The sequence below is a fragment of the Gambusia affinis genome, linkage group LG13 (assembly GCF_019740435.1).
Source record: "Gambusia affinis linkage group LG13, SWU_Gaff_1.0, whole genome shotgun sequence".
Taxonomy (NCBI): Eukaryota; Metazoa; Chordata; class Actinopteri; order Cyprinodontiformes; family Poeciliidae; genus Gambusia; species Gambusia affinis.
In genome coordinates, this window is record NC_057880.1 from 3614777 (window position 1) to 3632209 (window position 17433).

Below are 17433 nucleotides of genomic sequence, written 5' to 3' on the forward strand. Positions count from 1 at the left end.
ATATTTCTGATTCTCACCATTTGCAGTTATACTGAACTCCATCACCTAGATTTAGAAGTGTGGATTAAATTTTGGTTAAGGTTTAAGTAAAGGAATACACTAATAATGGTAAGTGTTAAGCTTAGGCTGTAGAAATGAAAGGAAGTTCATGAAAAGTTCTTGGACTTTTGTCCAGACTCTGGATCTGTGTGTGCATGTGTGTGAAATACAGACACACACACACACACACACACACACGCATACCCACCTGTGTATGTGGAATGTACCTCTGTATGCTTGTCCATGCAGAAAGTCCTCAGCCTTGTATCCATATACTTCTGTAAATAGAAGATTCTATGTAAACACTTCACTGTTACAGAACAATTGATTTCTATTTAACTCACATCCAAACATTTCAGCCACAAAAATGTTCATACAGTAAGAACGCAAAGCAAATAGAAAACTTGTAGTTTATTTCATTATTAAGCTTTTTCTCATCTTTTTTTCCCATTTTGCAGTTTTGGAGTTTTGACATAGAAGAGTGTGATACACCAGTCAACCTAAACTTTATTAATGTAGGTATGAATGATGTTTTTGTTGTTATTTTAACATCTGTTCTGATTCTTTAAATAAAACCACAGAGAAAAACACATTCAGTGACATGTCAGTCGTGACAAGACTCGTCTAACACAAAAACACTTTGAAGAATTATTTCAGATTAGATCTGTTTTGGCCAGTTATGGTTTGAGATCATTTAACTTGTGCAATCTCTTTGGATACCACTTGAAGTTGTTTATCATTCTGACACAGAGCGGGTTTTCAGTGAAACCAGCTCTGTTTGGTTGTGATCCAGCTGCTTGTCTCTCTTTTCATGTCTCCAGTGATTGGGGTCTCTGATACGACTCTTTGAAACCAGGTCTCATAGTGAAACCTTTCAGGAACACAAACACTCCTCAGGCCCCTCGAGGTGTGAAGAAGTCTGCAGGTGTGAAAGTGGATGTACACAGAGCTTGGATGTCTAGAATAAACTAGACATGCACGGGCATAAAAAACAAAAACAACAAGTCAAAGTCAGTAGCATTGTGCTGATGGCACTTAACATGTTCAGTTTAACAACTTCTGACATGAAATACACTCACTGGCCACTTTATTAGGACCCCGGTTTGATTTCAGAACTGAATTGATCCTTCATGGCAGAGATTCAACAAGGTCCTGGAAACAAATTGACATGTTTCCAGGACCTGGTCCATATTGACATGATAGCATCATGCAGATGCTGCAGATTTGTCGGCTGCACAAATGATGCGAATCTCCCGTTCCACCACATCCCAAAGTTTTACTATTGGATTGAGAATTGGTCTCTCTGGAGGCCATTCGAGTTCAGGGAACTTATTGTCGTGTTCAAGAAACCAGTCTGAGAAGATTTGTGTTTTATTTGACAGCAAGTAACAGAAGCTCTGAGTTTCTGTCTCCGCCTGTCTGCAGCCTGTATGACCAAATCAGGAACCTAGATCCTGCACACATACATGCTGATGTCACACACTTAATGTTCCTGCAGCAGCTTCCCCAGATTGGCTTCACTCAGAGATAAGAAGGAAGGGACCAACTATTATTCCTTTGAAACTGCAACCAGTTTAAAAGGAATAAGAAAGCATTCTAACAGAGAGGAGACATGGGGACCATTTGGTTCACAGTTTGGTGTGCTTTACTCTTGAATGTTCAGGTAAGATTTTCTTCTGCAATCTGCTTTTGTGTTTTCTATTATAAACATGATCTGGATCATCTATAACAGATCCAGGATCTGTTTCCTCGAAGCGATACCTAAAACTTTGAATTGTGATTTTTGTTTTATTTATTTTTTATTTTTTGGTTCTGACTCACAAATATTTCTGGAAAAACTCAACTCATTAGTAAATAAAGTTTCTCCTGTGTTAGTCTGAGGTTCCTCTCACTTAGGATTTGAGGATTTGGCTCATCTCCATTGAGACATGTTTGTCTAAACCAGCAGTCTGCTATCTTCATTTTTTTGGATTTTGCACAATGCCTCTTACTGATGTTAGCAAAAATAGTAATATTTTCAAATATAGATAAGAAAAATTGCAGGGTTAGTTTTTCGGTTTGGAATAATTGCACTAAATTTTTATAAAATAACAACATTTTGTATTTAAATCTATTTTTCTTGTCAATAGACAGAATCTGTGGACCTTTTTAAACATGTTTTTTCCACACGTTTCAAAATCCCATAGAAAAAAATATATCCATCTTCGTTTGGCAAAAGGTTTTTTTTTCTTTTATTTAAACCCACAGAAAATTAATAAAACTGTTTTTTAAAAGTTAAATAAATGTCCTATAGAAGATATTTATCAACATTGTCTAATGGTCTTTTTTCAGCAAGTCAGGTAACATTTTCTCTTCTCAACAAATTATCTGGTTTGAGCCTGAGGCAAAACTGACTTTTTGTAGTGAAACGGTTGCAGAAACTACAGAAACTCTAAAAAAAAACACATGACTACACATATGAACTGTTAATACAAGACATTAACTAAACTTTTTGAAGAAAAGAAAGAAAGAAGCACCGACTGCAAAGTCTTGACAGTCTAAACATGAACTATCTTTGATTCAAAGCGGACATGTTCATGCAGGGTTAACAGTTTTCAGTGACTGTCTCCCATTTGCTAGAGATGCACTTTTTTCTTTCCCAGGCTTCACCAGCAGGGGGCACAGAAGACCAAATATGTGAACCAGGATTTGACTCAGAATCAGTTATTTTTAAAGTGACTGAAAAGCGTCTGAGGCCGACCACCATCCTGGGAAAAGGTGAGATGACCTGTGGACCGTGTGCTCTCACACTGGGCCAGCTGTGATTCAGGGAGAATAACATTTATATTCTGATTGGAAAGAGTTGAGATTAATTTTAGATCTTGCATTATTTGTTAATGCCTCCTTTCAGACAGAAACTGTTATGTCATGATCTATAGGTGCTTGGTTTTGATTATGGGATGCTTCGTGGATGCCATTGTGTTTCTTAATTTCTTAATTCTTTCTGTTTTCTTTGCATTTTTAAAACTGTTTAGTTTTTGTTTTGTAAGATGTGTGTCCTACTGAGTTCATATTTTGGTACTACTAATCCCCTTCTCAGTTCCTTCCTGAATCTCCCCCAGCTGTTCCAATGATAGTCCTAAGAATTTTGGGACCAACCTGTTTTTTAGCCAACATCAAATTTTGACTCAGCCTGGCTTCATTGTTCATTTATGGATTCTTTTGTTTCTGTTACCCAATTATGAAACAAGCAGTAAACCTTACGATTAATGTTGTCCCAGAGTTGATACCTTCCTTTAATTTGATGAGATTTTTTTCATCAACAATTCCTCCCAATGTGGATCCTCTTTTCATTTGGATCCACCTCAAACACATGACAATAGAATATAGCCACACCATGGTCACTGCAGACATACTTGCAACATTTCCATTACAAATGTGCTGAAAACATTGTCAGATGTCAAAAAAACAAAACAAAAAAAACACAATTTTGCAGTTGCAAATGGGTCTAAAAGTTGCAGGATGGTAGACGTCGAGCACTGGATCTGAGTATCCCTAACCAGTATAACCAGTTTTCAAATCCACTGCCTTCAGTCACCTGCTTAGATTCTTCCCCTGGGGTTCTTGGGCTTTTGGGTCCATCTCAAATGGTTAACCTGACACTAAACACCAACACACCGTCTACTCATCTACGGGTTAGTGTATGAGAGTGAAGGCATTAAAAACATGGCTAGGTGAATCTATCTCTAATGCACAGTGTTTTGAGTGGTTAAAATGAGACGACAAGCAAACCTGGTTTCAGTCCATTTACTAACACAACCTCTATGGAAGTCCATTTCATCCTGTAATTCCAAACCTTTGAATATTTTTCCTTCTGCCTCAGTGAACTTCACCGACTGCACAGATGTCACGAGGCTTTTTATCACCACTGATCCCTATTTCTATGTTGAGACTGATGGGACAGTAAGGGTAAGCAGAGTTTCATCCATCAGAAATATTAGAAGGAAGGGGTTAATTTTCCTTCATGATGTTAATGATTTCCTCCTCAAACAGCATGTGATGTTTTGCTTCAACAATCATTATCACTCAAAGCTCGCTGCAAATGTAGCTCAAGTTTAGTTTAGCCCCTCTTTAAATGTTGTTCTATCTATGTTGATCTACAGTGCTCTCCTGAGGTACAGTCAGAAAACTTCAGGCACTTTTAGATGAAATTTGAGTCAAAACCTCGACTTTTTTTCAGTCCTGTTGTAGATTTGCAGTTGCATATGAAATCATTTCTCTGTTTTGGATTAATCGGCAACAGGAGTGTTAATAATTATTTGAATATGAACAGAAAATGAATCTTTCACAGATTTCATACAGTGCAGCCACTGTAATGACTCTTTAGTTTGGCTGCTGCAAACAGAATATCTAGTTGCTAATTCATGGCAACGATTTCCTTTGGTCTTCAGGTTTCCAGATGGTTGGTTCTTCAGGAGGGACAACGACGTTTCTTCATCCACTCCTGGGATTCAAAAGGCAAGAAACGGACCGTCTCTGCTGTGGTTCAGTACCAAAGGGATCATGATGCAGCCCACGGCCTCCAGAGTGATTTTCCCCTTAAGGATATCACAAATAACTTAGAGGCAAGTTTAAAAGAACTAACCTGTCAGTTGACATTCCTACAGCCACCTGTTTCCTCTCCAGCCCTCTGGGGGGCGCAGCAGGTACATACAACTAAATGACTGACGACTCAGGAGTTTCTTCAGCTGTTAATAATAACTTGACATTTTCTTTTCACTGTGTAATATCTTATGTTGTATTTGTTGCTGTTTATTGGCCAGGACTCCCTTGAAAAATAGGCTGTTAAACTCAATGCATTTTTATAATGGTACAATGAAGGTTAAATAAAAAAAAAATGCTAAAATTTATCATGCACTAGCACCTATTGACATAAAAAATATACTTTTTCTTCTTCTTCTTACTACTACTATTATTATTATTATTATTACACTTCTTAGAATAATGTTCCATGTTTCTAAATTTCGGTCTGATTGATGCTGATTTTGATTCAAAAGTACCAGCGTTTTTTCATTCTGTTATTCTTTACAAAATTGTTAAAAAGCTAAATTCTGTTTTTGTCAAGAAACCACTAAGTGATTGTAAATTATTTACTAAATATGTCATTCCTTGGTGTGACAGTCAGAATGCAGAGACCAGATATTGGTTGAGGAGTAGTAATTTGTTAATAGTATTGTACTGAGCTGGTATTGGCTGTTCACTACCAGCTCAGTGCAATAAATCTGAAAAACTGAGATCTAGAACAGCTGTGGCCAAAAGGAGTTCAGGTAAACTGAGGGATCAGACTAACTACCACAAGGGGAGCTGAACTCAGTGAAACTACAAACTACAAAGCCAAATTGTAACAATACTGTACAATTTAATCTGCAACAGATCAAATATTTGTGTGATTTTTTTCTGAATGCAACTCATCTACAGGTTCCATTCCTGCATTTTCCATCGTCCAGTGAAGTACTGAGGAGGAAAAGGAGCCTTCTCTTCAATACTATTAGTATTGTAGAGAATTCCAGAGGACCTTTCCCTTTACGTGTTGCTCAGGTGAGAGGAAGTAAACGTTGATGGCCGTCTTATTAGATTCTGCTGCGAGACCAGACAGCTTATGAGAGAGGAATAAACACCTGAGGCATAGAGGCAGGAAGTATGAGAATAAAACAAAAGGAAACAGATGGAACAGTAAGGCTGTGAGGAGGAGATGCATTGAAGATGAATGAGTTTCAGTATCCTACCTGGGGTCAGTTATCCAAAGCAGAAGGTACTGCAGAAGAGAGGAGAAGACAAGGCAGGTAGGGGAGAGAAGGGCGGAGGGACAGTGATGGTGTGATTTGTGTGATCAGTGTGTGTTCAAAATGGAGATGAAAACTGGGACATAAGTTGGAGACGGTGGCATTAACAAAAAGAAAAGTGGAGCTGAAGGTGGAAGAGCTGAGAAAGAGGTTTTTATTTCCAGAGAACTAAATGTAGAGGATGAGAAACCTCCATCGGCTCAGGCTGGAGACGAGACAGGCTGTAATGGTTTGGACATTTATGGACATTTATGTCTTTAAATATTGTAAACATATTCGGTCTGTGGTTTTAACTGTCTGGGTTTGCTTTGTGCAGATTCGCTCTGATGCTGATAGAACTGCAAAGATCCGTTACAGCATCAGTGGTCCAGGAGCAGATCAACATCCTGTTGGTCTTTTCACCATGAACAGAGACACTGGTCATCTGTATGTCACACAGGGACTGGACAGAGAGACAAAAGACACATATGAGGTAAGCATGTTGTGTGAAGAAAGGTCTGTTTGCTGTACTTTAATGTTGTAAATATGAGCCTGCAGGATGAACAAAATAAACAGTTGAATAAAGAATATTTGGTGACCAGAGAAGAAAAAAGGTGAGTGAAACTTGGTCCTCACATGGTTCTTTTATACTGTCGGTTTCACACTTAGCATTTACCAAAATGTAAACAATTAAAAGTTCCTTTTCATAGATGTCTGATGATCACATTCTGCAAACAAAAAAAGAAAAAAAAATGAAATAAATATAAATGAACAATCTAAACTTAATAAAATTCATGCTCTAAATGAAAGTTCATGTTGTACTGAATCCTAGGATGCAATATTGGGAAGTTTGACTTAATGCTTTTTTCTCATTTTTACAAAATGGAAGAATTTGTGTTTTTATCCAAATGAACCACCTGACTGATATTGGTGTGTTTACAGTTACAGGTACAGGCTGTGGTGGATGGTTCAGCCCCTGCTGAGGCGCCTGAGCTGATTGTTGTCAAAGTAATTGACCAGAATGACAACAAACCTGTTTTCACCTTCTTGGGAAATGTGGCCGAGTCTTCACCAATAGGTATTGTTGTTCCATGTAACTTTAGTCCCATAAAACATTTGAGTCATGCAAATAAACCAACATTCACATCAAATAAATCACCTTCCATTACACCTCCTATTAAAAGTTGTTAATTTTAATTTGATTTCAGTTATTTGCCCAACCAACAATTAGATCTTTAACTTCATGTGCAAGACTGTCACTGGTTCTCTCTCCCCAGGCTAGGCAGGGGAGTTCTTTCAGGCCGATTACAAGTTAAAAATTGCAACCAGCTTCTGAGAAATGCACTTCATCACCTTTTATGTGATTCTGATCTTCAGGTTCTGAGGTGATCAAGGTTACGGCTACAGATGCTGATGAGCCAAACAGTGACAACTCACGTATCAGTTATCGCATTGTGAGCCAGGAACCTCAGCAACCAAATCCATCCATGTTTGTCATAAACCCAGCTACTGGAGCCATCAGTGTCAATGCTGCTGGACTGGACAGACAGGTGGGCTTTTAAACACGCTGATATTATTAGAAGTCTTAAATAAGTTGAGGAGCTTCGTAGGAGATTTTTCGTAGGATTTTCACTTGAAACAAATTAACATATGAACCTAAATATTTCGACAGAAATACCCTGAGTATACCCTGGAGGTAGAAGCAGCAGATATGAATGGGCAGGGACATTCTGCATTAACAAAAGTAATCATCTCTGTAACTCCTGGCACCGAGCTCCCTGTAAGTACAACCCACAAACCTTCTGCAAAATGCACACAGGACAAAACATATCAGTGTCTCATTGTTGGCTTTACGAGTGGAGAGATCAAGTTACATCAAGCTGGAGAACAAAGAGTGGAATCTGTTTAAATAACCAAAATGTGACAAAGCAGTAATTAGCATCAATGTTTCCACTTTGTATTTTATTAGCCTGCCCAAGGAGGAGGGAGAAGCAGGAGGGATGCAGATCAAGAGATTCATCATTCTTCTTCAGAGAAAATGTTCCTAGATCTGTTGCTTCTTCCAGTAGGTTCAATTAGAAGAACTTAATTGAACTTGTTTTTCTGTGGCTCATCTAAACTTTGTTATTGGACAAGGTGTTTTACTAACCATTAGTCTTGTTCTCATGTAGATGTTTTCAACTTTCTAAATTTTTACATTTGTAACAATGACATTTTCTTAGCACTATAACAGTCCCATACATCAGGCTTGTGGCACTCGGGTCTATGTGGCGCTTTTATGGCAATTCTGCTCTTTGAATGACTTCAGAAAACACACACAAAGAAACCCAGTCTGTAACTGGGGAAACAACACTGATTATATCATCAACTGGTGGGTTTTCTACTGAGTGTCTCATCAATACAGTATTTGAAAGTCAAGACTGACAGGAAATGGATTGACAGAGGAAATGGTCGTAGATTTCAAAAGAACGTTTGACCTAAAAGACACTCCAAGGATGCAAACACTGTTGACTCTATTGGAGTGAAGAAGAATAAATTAGTATGAAGTAGTATAAATAACCTGAGTGTTTACCTTTACAACACACTGACATGGAGACGCAACAGTGAAGCGTCCACATGAAGGAACAGAACAGACTGGACTAAAGATGTGGCAGATCTTCAAGTCTGTTTTCTTTAAATGCCATTTTGTTTTCCTCAAAGTCTGAAGAAGGGATGAGGAGAAGGAAGAGAAGCTGGGTTATTCCTCCCCTCAGTGTTCCTGAGAACAGCAGAGGACCGTTTCCTCTAAACCTTGCTCAGGTGAGAGGTCGATGTACAGTAAAAGCTTCTGAACTAAAAGAGCTGTATGAAGAATCACACAGTGGTTTAATAGTTCTGACGGTGCTTTGTAGGTCCGCTCTGACAGAAGTGAAGTGACAAAAATCATTTACAAGCTTCGTGGTCCAGGAGCTGACCAGCCACCTGTAGGCCTTTTCATTATAGACAGCGACTCTGGTTGGTTGGCAGTCACACAGACACTGGACAGAGAGAACCAGCACAAGTACACAGTAAGATATCTTTATACTGCTGTCTACCAGTAGGTCAGTGTATGTTTGATGGTCAGTGTTCAACACTGTCAATTCTTCAATAAAACAACTGAGGACATATTAAGACGGAGGAAGAATTATAAAATTATATAAAAAATTATTAAATGAACATGCAGAATGTCCTAGGATCCAGAACCACGCCCGTCTTTTTAGCTCAGACTCTGTTTCCATCTCTTCTGACGGCTTTTATTGATTGCGCTCCTTTTACATTTGCCCACTGCATTTTTATTGAATTCATGGTAATAAATTATTGTCACCTTCATTCAGCTTGTTTTAAAACATTGCTCACTCCTGCAATTACCTTTTTCTCCTAGTTTAACTAGGTGGCGCTGCTGTCTATTTCAATGTTTGCTGACTTATTATTAGCACCACTTGTTGGCCCCGCCCCTAGTAGAGTCATCCAAGGCAGACAAGTCCTCGGTGAGGGACCAGACAAACTTTACTGGTCCCTGTCTGGTCCCTCATAAGACCCCTCATGATCAGAACTATCAGTGCAATCAGTGTTCACTGATTCTCGCCGGGGCCCCACTCTGGAGCCCGTCCTGGAGTTGGGGCTCGCTGGCAAACACCTGGTGGCTGTTCTTTCACCCATGGAGACAACTGTCTTGCAGGAAGACTGATAAAATATTGTGGATAGAAAGGTGGATAGAAAGTGTTAAATGAGGCAGGAAAACCAAAATGGAGCTTTTCATAAACTCCCATGTTGAGCAACGGCCCTCCTGAGGTGAGCCAGTTTCACCTCCGCAAAGGCCTCCAGAAGGAGGAAGTGGATTAAAGAGTCACACTATTTGAGAAAACAGTGTGCAATCGCTCACCAGCACATCTGTCTGAGCAACGGTAAAATCATGCAGCTATCAGTGACTGCTCTAGAGTCTCGGGTTGCATTGTCTGCTGAAGAAGCATCACACTCCAACCCCACTTCCAAGAGACATTTCTGAGTATCTTATCAAAGTTTCACAACATAAATCGCAGGAATGCTGTTGCCAGATGTCAGGAGCTTTCTATGTATTTTGACAAAAGTTAATAAAAAAAATACTAATCGTACATTTCTTTGCTGAACAGTTTATATGTGATTGTTTCAAACCACCCAGCATGAATGTTACTGACACTGACCTGGTGAAATGGGATAAGATATTCTAAACATAATTGTATCTCTGCAGTTAGAAGCACTTGCAGTGGAGGAAGGACAAACCGAAGCATCTGAGACCATTGAAATAATTGTGAATGTAATCGATCAGAATGACAACAAACCAGTTTTCAGCAGAGACACCTTCCAGGGAGAAGTGCCTCAGTCCTCAGCTAAAGGTACACACTGTCGATCTGATATGAGCTCGAAGAACATGTTCATTCAACACTTTTCTGTAGAGCCTGTCACAATAATCAATAATCAATTAATCATACAATAAATTAAAACAAAATCAATGGTTTCCTTTTGAATAATTTATCGTTTTTCTCTTTTCTCTCCCTCTTTCTACCGAACACTGGATGATTAAAATCTTCTGTCTGGCTCATTGGTCACAACTAGACCTTTTTTTTTTTAAGGGAAATATAAAGGGCTTAAAAATTGATTTTATTTTATTTTATTTATGTTGTATATAAAAAATGTCTTTGAGTTCCAGGGTTAAATGTTCACTATAATTGAAAGTTTATTCATCTTTGAGAATGTGTTCTTCCTCCACCATTATTTTACTTAAAATTGGTCTCAAAACAACAATATTGTCGTTTATTGCAATAACTTACAAACAAAATTTAAAGAGGTTGTTTGCAGTGACCTCAGGCTTTAACACAGCAATGACGTGGCATGGCCAGGCTCAAGTAGCAATTTGGTCATAAATGCAGCTACAGATGAAGCTGGTAAACAGACTGCAAGCCATGAAAAGTCTGCCTTCAGTTACAGTCAAGCTTATCGTGTTCCTGGTAGTTTGTTATCACATTCATAACCAGGAAAGCGATTACAACCGACACAGAAGATTGTACTGAATCTGTGAAATGTGTTTGCAACAATCAGCGGCAGAACATATTTAAGTCTCTGCACTTCATCTCAGATTTTCTATTTTTCTTCTCCTTGAGAGGGTTTTGTGTTTCATTTCCTTGTTTTTGTGACTCTTGCCTTCAGGTTTTCAGGTGATGACGGTTCAGGCCACAGATTCTGATGAGGAAAATTCTGACAACTCCGATATCTGCTATCGCATTATAAGCCAAGAACCCGAAGAACCAAATCCTTCCATGTTTGCAATCAACGCGACTACCGGGGTTATCACAGTCGAGGCTACGGGGCTGGACAGAGAGGTCAGGTCTAACAAAACAACACAACCACTTTTGCCCTTAGAGCCAGAAGCTTCTTTTACATTCTGATGCAGTTTAGAAAGAAGCTATTTTTAAGCTCGTTGTAAGAATTGGACAATCCTGCATTTCTGTGCCGTCTGTTAGCTTTTTGTGCCAGTGGAGATTGTAAATAAGCAGCTGCAACTTTTGTCACAGAAACACCCACAGTACACACTGACAGTGACAGCTGCAGACATGAGAGGCGAGGGGCTGATTGGGACAGCCAAGGTCATCCTAACTATAACGGATAGTTCTTCCCCTGTGAGTGAGACACAGCAAGCATTGAAGAACAGACATAGACCACTGTGGCTATCACTGAAGGCTTTGTGCTCCACAGACTGGCTGGGTTATTCCTGACATTCCAGTTCCTGAGAACGTGATTGGACCTTTCCCTTTACAGCTAGCTCAGGTAACGTCTCTACACCTCCTTTACACCTGTACATTTGTTTAATCAAAAATATTAAAAAACAACACAAAAAAAAACCATGCAAAGCCATGTGTCCATGCCATTGTGATGGGGTGAAAGTGTCCTGCAATTAAGAGCAGAGCTGAGCATGTCGGGTGAACACACAGTTCTCTGCCTTAGAGATTTTACACTAATATTCTGTAATATATTTATAATTATAGCCTCCTAACTAGCATTGTTATCAGTTTATCTTGGTCCCTGTATGATTTGCACCAGATCCGCTTTAAAGAGGATGAAACAAAGAAGATAATTTACAGCATCAGTGGACCAGGAGCAGATCAGCCTCCTGTTGGTCTTTTTACTATGGACGGAGACACTGGTCATCTGTATGTCACACAGGGACTGGACAGAGAGAACCAGGACAAGTATACAGTAAGATATTCTCTACCTTCATACTGCTGTCATGTAACACTTTTTAACTTCCTGCTGTTTACCAGTAGGTTCAATGTATGTTTGATGGTCAATCTTCAATCCTGTCAATTCTTCAATAAAACAACTGAGGACATATTAATATGGAGGAACAATTATAAAATTATAAGAAATGAGTCAGCAGATGTCATCTAGACTGATTTTACCCTGCAGGCCTTTTCTTTTTTTAAAAAACAAAATCACTGACTCGACTTTGACCTCCCCTTACGATCTTAAGCATCCAAACAGATTCAGAGTCATTTAAAGTCACGGTGTCCTTAACAATTAGCCGTTTGTAACCCGCCCACTGTGATTGTGCTAACAGACGTGTTGCATCACAAGTCTATGTGAGTGAAATGAAAATCCTTAACATGAATTGATTGAAAATGGCGTCTCTAGTGTTTCCATGCTTTTCCTTTTGTTTTTCAATCTCTGCAATACACCTGACTGTATGAAAAATGCTCTATAAGTAAAGTTTGATTGGTCGGTAGGATTGTGCAGCCATGAAGTGTTTCTTATCGTGTTTACTTTGATGTTGAAAATGAGACGCTACATTCTTATCGGTGTTTGTGCAGTTGCAGGTAAATGCTGTGGCAGAGGATGGAGGGACGACAGTAGGACAGACACAGGCTGTGGTCAAAGTTACCGACCAGAACGACAACAAACCTGTTTTTAATAAAGACACCTACGAGGGAGAAGTGCCTGAAGCCTCACCCAGAGGTATACTGTCAGTAGGTTTCAATCAAACCTATGACCAGAACAAAGAGAAAGTAGGAAAGGAAATACAAGAAAGAAAATCATGTAGAAAACGAGGAAATCGAAAGGGAAAAAAAAAATGTTCAAAGTATCCATATTAGTTTTTTAAAAATATATAACACATGGTTTATGAGTGACCTCTGACCAATGTCAGTTCTGCCTAAGCTGTGGCCTCCTTGCAGTCTGCTGCTGGACGGTTGGATAATTAGTTTTTTTCATTTAAACTATCATCTAGTTCACTGCATATTCATTTTTGTATGATTCTAATTTACATGTTGGGATTTTAGGACTTTCTGAAAACCTTGCATGGTGTGTTTTGCGTGTCTTCTGCTGTAATGGTTGTGGAGCCAGTCGTCACTGCTGGTGATGACTGGGAGCTGTGGGGGGGTTGGTGTGGTGCCTCACCTTGGTGCTGGTTTGTATTATTTAAGGACACAAATGTTTTCCCTCCCCCATGATGTTACAGCTGCTGTACTATTTTCAAAATGTTGTTGTGCTTTCTTGCACAGTGATAATAAAAGATCTCTGATTCTGTAAGGCAGAGCTCCAGCAGGCATCCACAGACAACAGCCCTGTTTTCTTGGGTTTGTGGTTTGAATGGTGGTGGATCTGAGTTGTTCTTTGCGGGTTTACTGGACTTTGGATTCTGGGCCCTGAATGCTTTTGGCTGTGAATTAGTGCAATGTTTTTGTGTCACAAGGTATTCAAGGTGCCTTGTGCTGTTCAGCTGAGTAGCAGTGATAGTTTTGGGCCTCTGGGGCGTCATGGTGCAGATCTTGCATTAGTCTGTTTGCAGAGTGAAATGTCTTCTGCAGTTATCTGTTGGGATAGCAACATCATAGCCATTGACTATGAATACATTTTTTATTTTAAAATGTAGAACACACTGTAACCACTGAAGGAGAGATGTGCTGTACCAGGTTATAGCTACCTATGCTAACATTGCAAGAATAATTCCTCTTTGGGGTTTATGATCTTAAAAGTAAATTCAAGCATTTCTGCTTCCACAATGCATCATAACATCTTTGTCGTGATTGTTACAAAAAAGAAAACTTTAATCTGGTTGACTGATGGACACTGCACTATGAACAGATATATTTCTGATTTGCTAACTTAGAGCATTGTTATGCAATGCTTTCTCTTCATTTTCTTTCTGCAGGTTTTGAGGTGATTAAAGTGGAGGCCACAGATGCTGATGAGCCAAATACTGACAACTCAGAGATTCGCTATAGCATTATAAGCCAGGAACCAGCGGAACCCTCCATGTTTACCATCGACCCAGTTTCTGGAGCCATCACTCTTAGTACTGATGGACTGAATAGAGAGGTACTTCTTAAAAACCATGCTTCCCAGCTGAAATGACCAGCCTGTGCTCAGTGTTCCAGCTGCTCTGATGGCCTCACTCCTGTCTCATCCAACAGAAACAGCCTCAGTACACTCTGCTGGTCAAAGCAGAAGACTCTGCTGGCAAAGGCAGCACTGCTTTATTTGAGCAAGTTAAAGTAACTCTGACCGTGACAACAAACTCTGTGAGTACAACCCAGTTATTTACTGCATGTCTGATTTTTTTTAAAATTCTGGTTACATCACTGCTTCTCAATTTCAGTCCTCTGGCCCCCCTACTCTGCATGTTTTAGATACGTCTCTATTCCAGAACAGCTGATTCAAATGACTGCACAACCTCTTCTGCAGACATCAAGTACTGCAGATGGCTGTTAATCACACACAGATTTAATCCAGGTGTGTGGCAGAAGGGAAACACCTAAAACATGCAAGACTGGGGGGCCTGAGGACTGGAAGTGAGAAACACTGGCTTACATGTAGATAAGGTCAGGATTTTCTACATTGACACAAAATGTTTCACCAGATATGAAACATTTACTGTATGGGTGATAATCATTCAACACGTTATTTAACTCCAACTGAAGCAATGGGTAGCTTCTCATTTCTTAAACAGCCATGTCTAATGAAATGCCAGATCAAGCAGAGAAAAACGTCTGAGATTCAGAAACTACTAAAACTGGGTTGAGAACTGTCCAACATGCTAAAGGCTGGAAGGAAACGGGAACCATTGTTTTTGAGGAAGAAAAGTGGTCAATAAAATCCTGAATGGTCGTGATTGGAGATCTGTTGACTGTTTGGTGTAATCAAATCATAGAAAACAGCAGAACTCAGGACTATGTAATTGTGAAACTGAAAGCATTTTCACATTCACGTTGTGAAGGGAACTCAAAGGATCGAGACTGAACGGCTGTACATCCATGAGAAAACCACTAACCAGAAAGTTTGCAAAGTAGCAGCAGTATTGAACTCTGGAGCAACGGATGAAAGTAGTGTGGTCTGAGTGCAGATTTGAACCTTTTGCAGGTGCTTGCTGTGCATGTCTCCTGTAGTTGGTCAGGTTCAAGTTCAGCAACATTATGAGTTTAGCTCACTGCCCAAATCTACTGAATGGTCATGTTGTTCCATGAATTACTTCTCTCATGAAGTTTATAGTTTTTTTATCTCTGACTCTTTCTAATCCACAGGCGTCCATGTCTCAGGCTTAGAGCTATATGGCTATATGATGAGCTTTTCTGCTGTGGAGGAGACCTGACGTCAAAACTTGTGTTTGTGTGAAAAGTGTTTAAAGGAATCTTTGCTTCTCTCTGTTTATTCTTAGCTGAACTATCTTTCAGTTATCTTCACATGTTTTCACTTCCCTGAAGATGAAATAAGAATGTGATTTTTCTGCAGCTGTTAATATCGGGTCAAGGTTTATAGCTTAGAGTTGCTTCTATTTGTTCCTCTACATTTTCTACATGAAATGACGACAATAACAGGAACTACATGGTGACGTACCTGTATGATTTATAGGGTCCTCCATTAATTTGTCATGAAATAATACAGTGTGATATGCAATCTGATCCATTTATGACTCTAATAAACTTTTGAATGTTCTTTAAGAACTTTTCCAGGAACATTCAGTAAATGTACATTTAGAATGCTTAATGTTGCCTTGTTGTTATAAGACATCTAATATTTGCCTTTCTCCCGTCTTTAAGATTTATATGTTGGTGATTAGCATTACGCATCATGAGGGGTCAATGTAAGCATAGACATGTTCAATAAACTGGAATATTATTGAAAGTTTTGTGCATTTCATTTTATCAAACACATTATACATAATTTCCACACAGACTGATGTTTTCAAGCACTTTATTTCTCTTGATTTAGATCATTTTCTGCATCCAGCTAATGAAAACATAACATTTAAAATTATAACACGACATCAGACCAATAAAAATATTTTCAATATAGAAATGTTTGATTAAAGAAAAGTACGGTTGTTATTTGTAAAATCCACTTTTAATCTGAGAAACAAGCTGCATATTAACCAATATTCTAATTTATTGAATATTGCTGTGGGAGATAAAGGTATTTTCAACTGTGTATATGTCATTTGTCTTAGCAAGTTATTTTTTGTTTGTTTTATCTTATGCTTCATACATTTGTAAAACCTACTTTGGAAATAAACTGTTTGCTATTTCTAAGTTTCATTGTTTACTGGGGCCGACTCAAATTTGGTTAAAGGAAATTTACATACTGTATTTTTCTCTAAATGCAAATTAAATTTTGGTTTGTTTTGTTTCAACTTACTTCTGAACAAGTGTCACATGTTATAATACATTTTAAAAGATTTATCAAATTCAGCAAAGAAAAAAAAATATTAGTCAACTCATAAAATGAGGTTAAATGAGTGAAGAATGAGGAATGTCTCAGAACTTCTAATCAGTAATCAATGACTTTCTGTTTCCCTGGGTTATAAATATGACAGAGAGGCAAATTTCATTTAAGTCACCAGGTTGGACATGCAGTGAGAGGTGAGCACAGCTGAAGAACTGCAGCAAAACACATCATCAAGTCTCCACAACATCCAGCAGACTCCAACTAATAGATGTCATAAAAGCCTATTCTATCCTACCAACACAAACATAAACATGTGGAGTTTTCTGAACTATATAAGGATTTTACCTGAACGTTTGGGCATCTATTGATTGAAAATGAATAGATTCATTGATTCATACAATGCTTCATAATAGCCAACAAGGTTGACCAAAGAACTTTACAGTAAAAAAATAACAAGGGAACAATATAATCAACACCAGAAATAAGGAAAGTGGTTCTATTCTGCTTAGTATTTAAGGCCTTAAACTTGGACTTATAGATGCCCGGGTCAGAGGTGGAGGGAAGGTCTAAAATGGATCAGAAAAGTCCAGTCCTCGTGGGCTACCATCCTGCAACTTTTAGATGCATCTCTGCTCAAATGCACATGGATCAAATCAACTGCTTGTTACCAGCCTGTTACAGAGCTGAGTGAATGCTGGTGGGGAAATTCAGACATGATGGATCAGAGCTGCATGTAAAAGTTGTAGGATGGCCCCCATGAGGTCTGGACTTGGTGACCCCTGGTCTAAAGGGTGTCCGTCTGGTTGCTGCTGTAGAAAAGACCCGGTCATCCCAATGCTTCCAATGTTTCCTTGGGACATCTTAATTAAACTTGATTTGATGA

General features: G+C 38.9%; 1 protein-coding gene across 1 annotated transcript; it reads left to right on the forward strand.

Annotated features, from left to right (window-relative positions):
* Window positions 1–1438: 1438 nt before the first annotated feature.
* si:busm1-71b9.3 (EP-cadherin) lies at window positions 1439–16414 on the forward strand. Its single transcript, XM_044135543.1, has 21 exons — window positions 1439–1702; window positions 2682–2796; window positions 3902–3987; window positions 4470–4643; window positions 5497–5616; window positions 6178–6333; window positions 6783–6918; window positions 7218–7390; window positions 7513–7620; window positions 7810–7905; window positions 8541–8639; window positions 8732–8887; window positions 10087–10231; window positions 11043–11215; window positions 11408–11512; window positions 11589–11660; window positions 11934–12089; window positions 12701–12845; window positions 14041–14207; window positions 14303–14410; window positions 15410–16414. Exons 1-21 carry the CDS (start codon window positions 1652–1654, stop codon window positions 15428–15430), a joined length of 2562 nt encoding a protein of 853 aa, XP_043991478.1. The 5' UTR covers window positions 1439–1651; the 3' UTR covers window positions 15431–16414.
* Window positions 16415–17433: the final 1019 nt, after the last annotated feature.

Coding starts and splice junctions, on each gene's coding strand:
- si:busm1-71b9.3 (XM_044135543.1), top strand. CDS start 1,652: ATGGGGACCATTTGGTTCACAGTTTGGTGTGCTTTACTCTTGAATGTT. Junction 3,988..4,469: donor AGACTGATGGGACAGTAAGG/GTAAGCAGAGTT, acceptor TTTGGTCTTCAG/GTTTCCAGATGGTTGGTTCT. Junction 7,621..7,809: donor CTCCTGGCACCGAGCTCCCT/GTAAGTACAACC, acceptor GTATTTTATTAG/CCTGCCCAAGGAGGAGGGAG.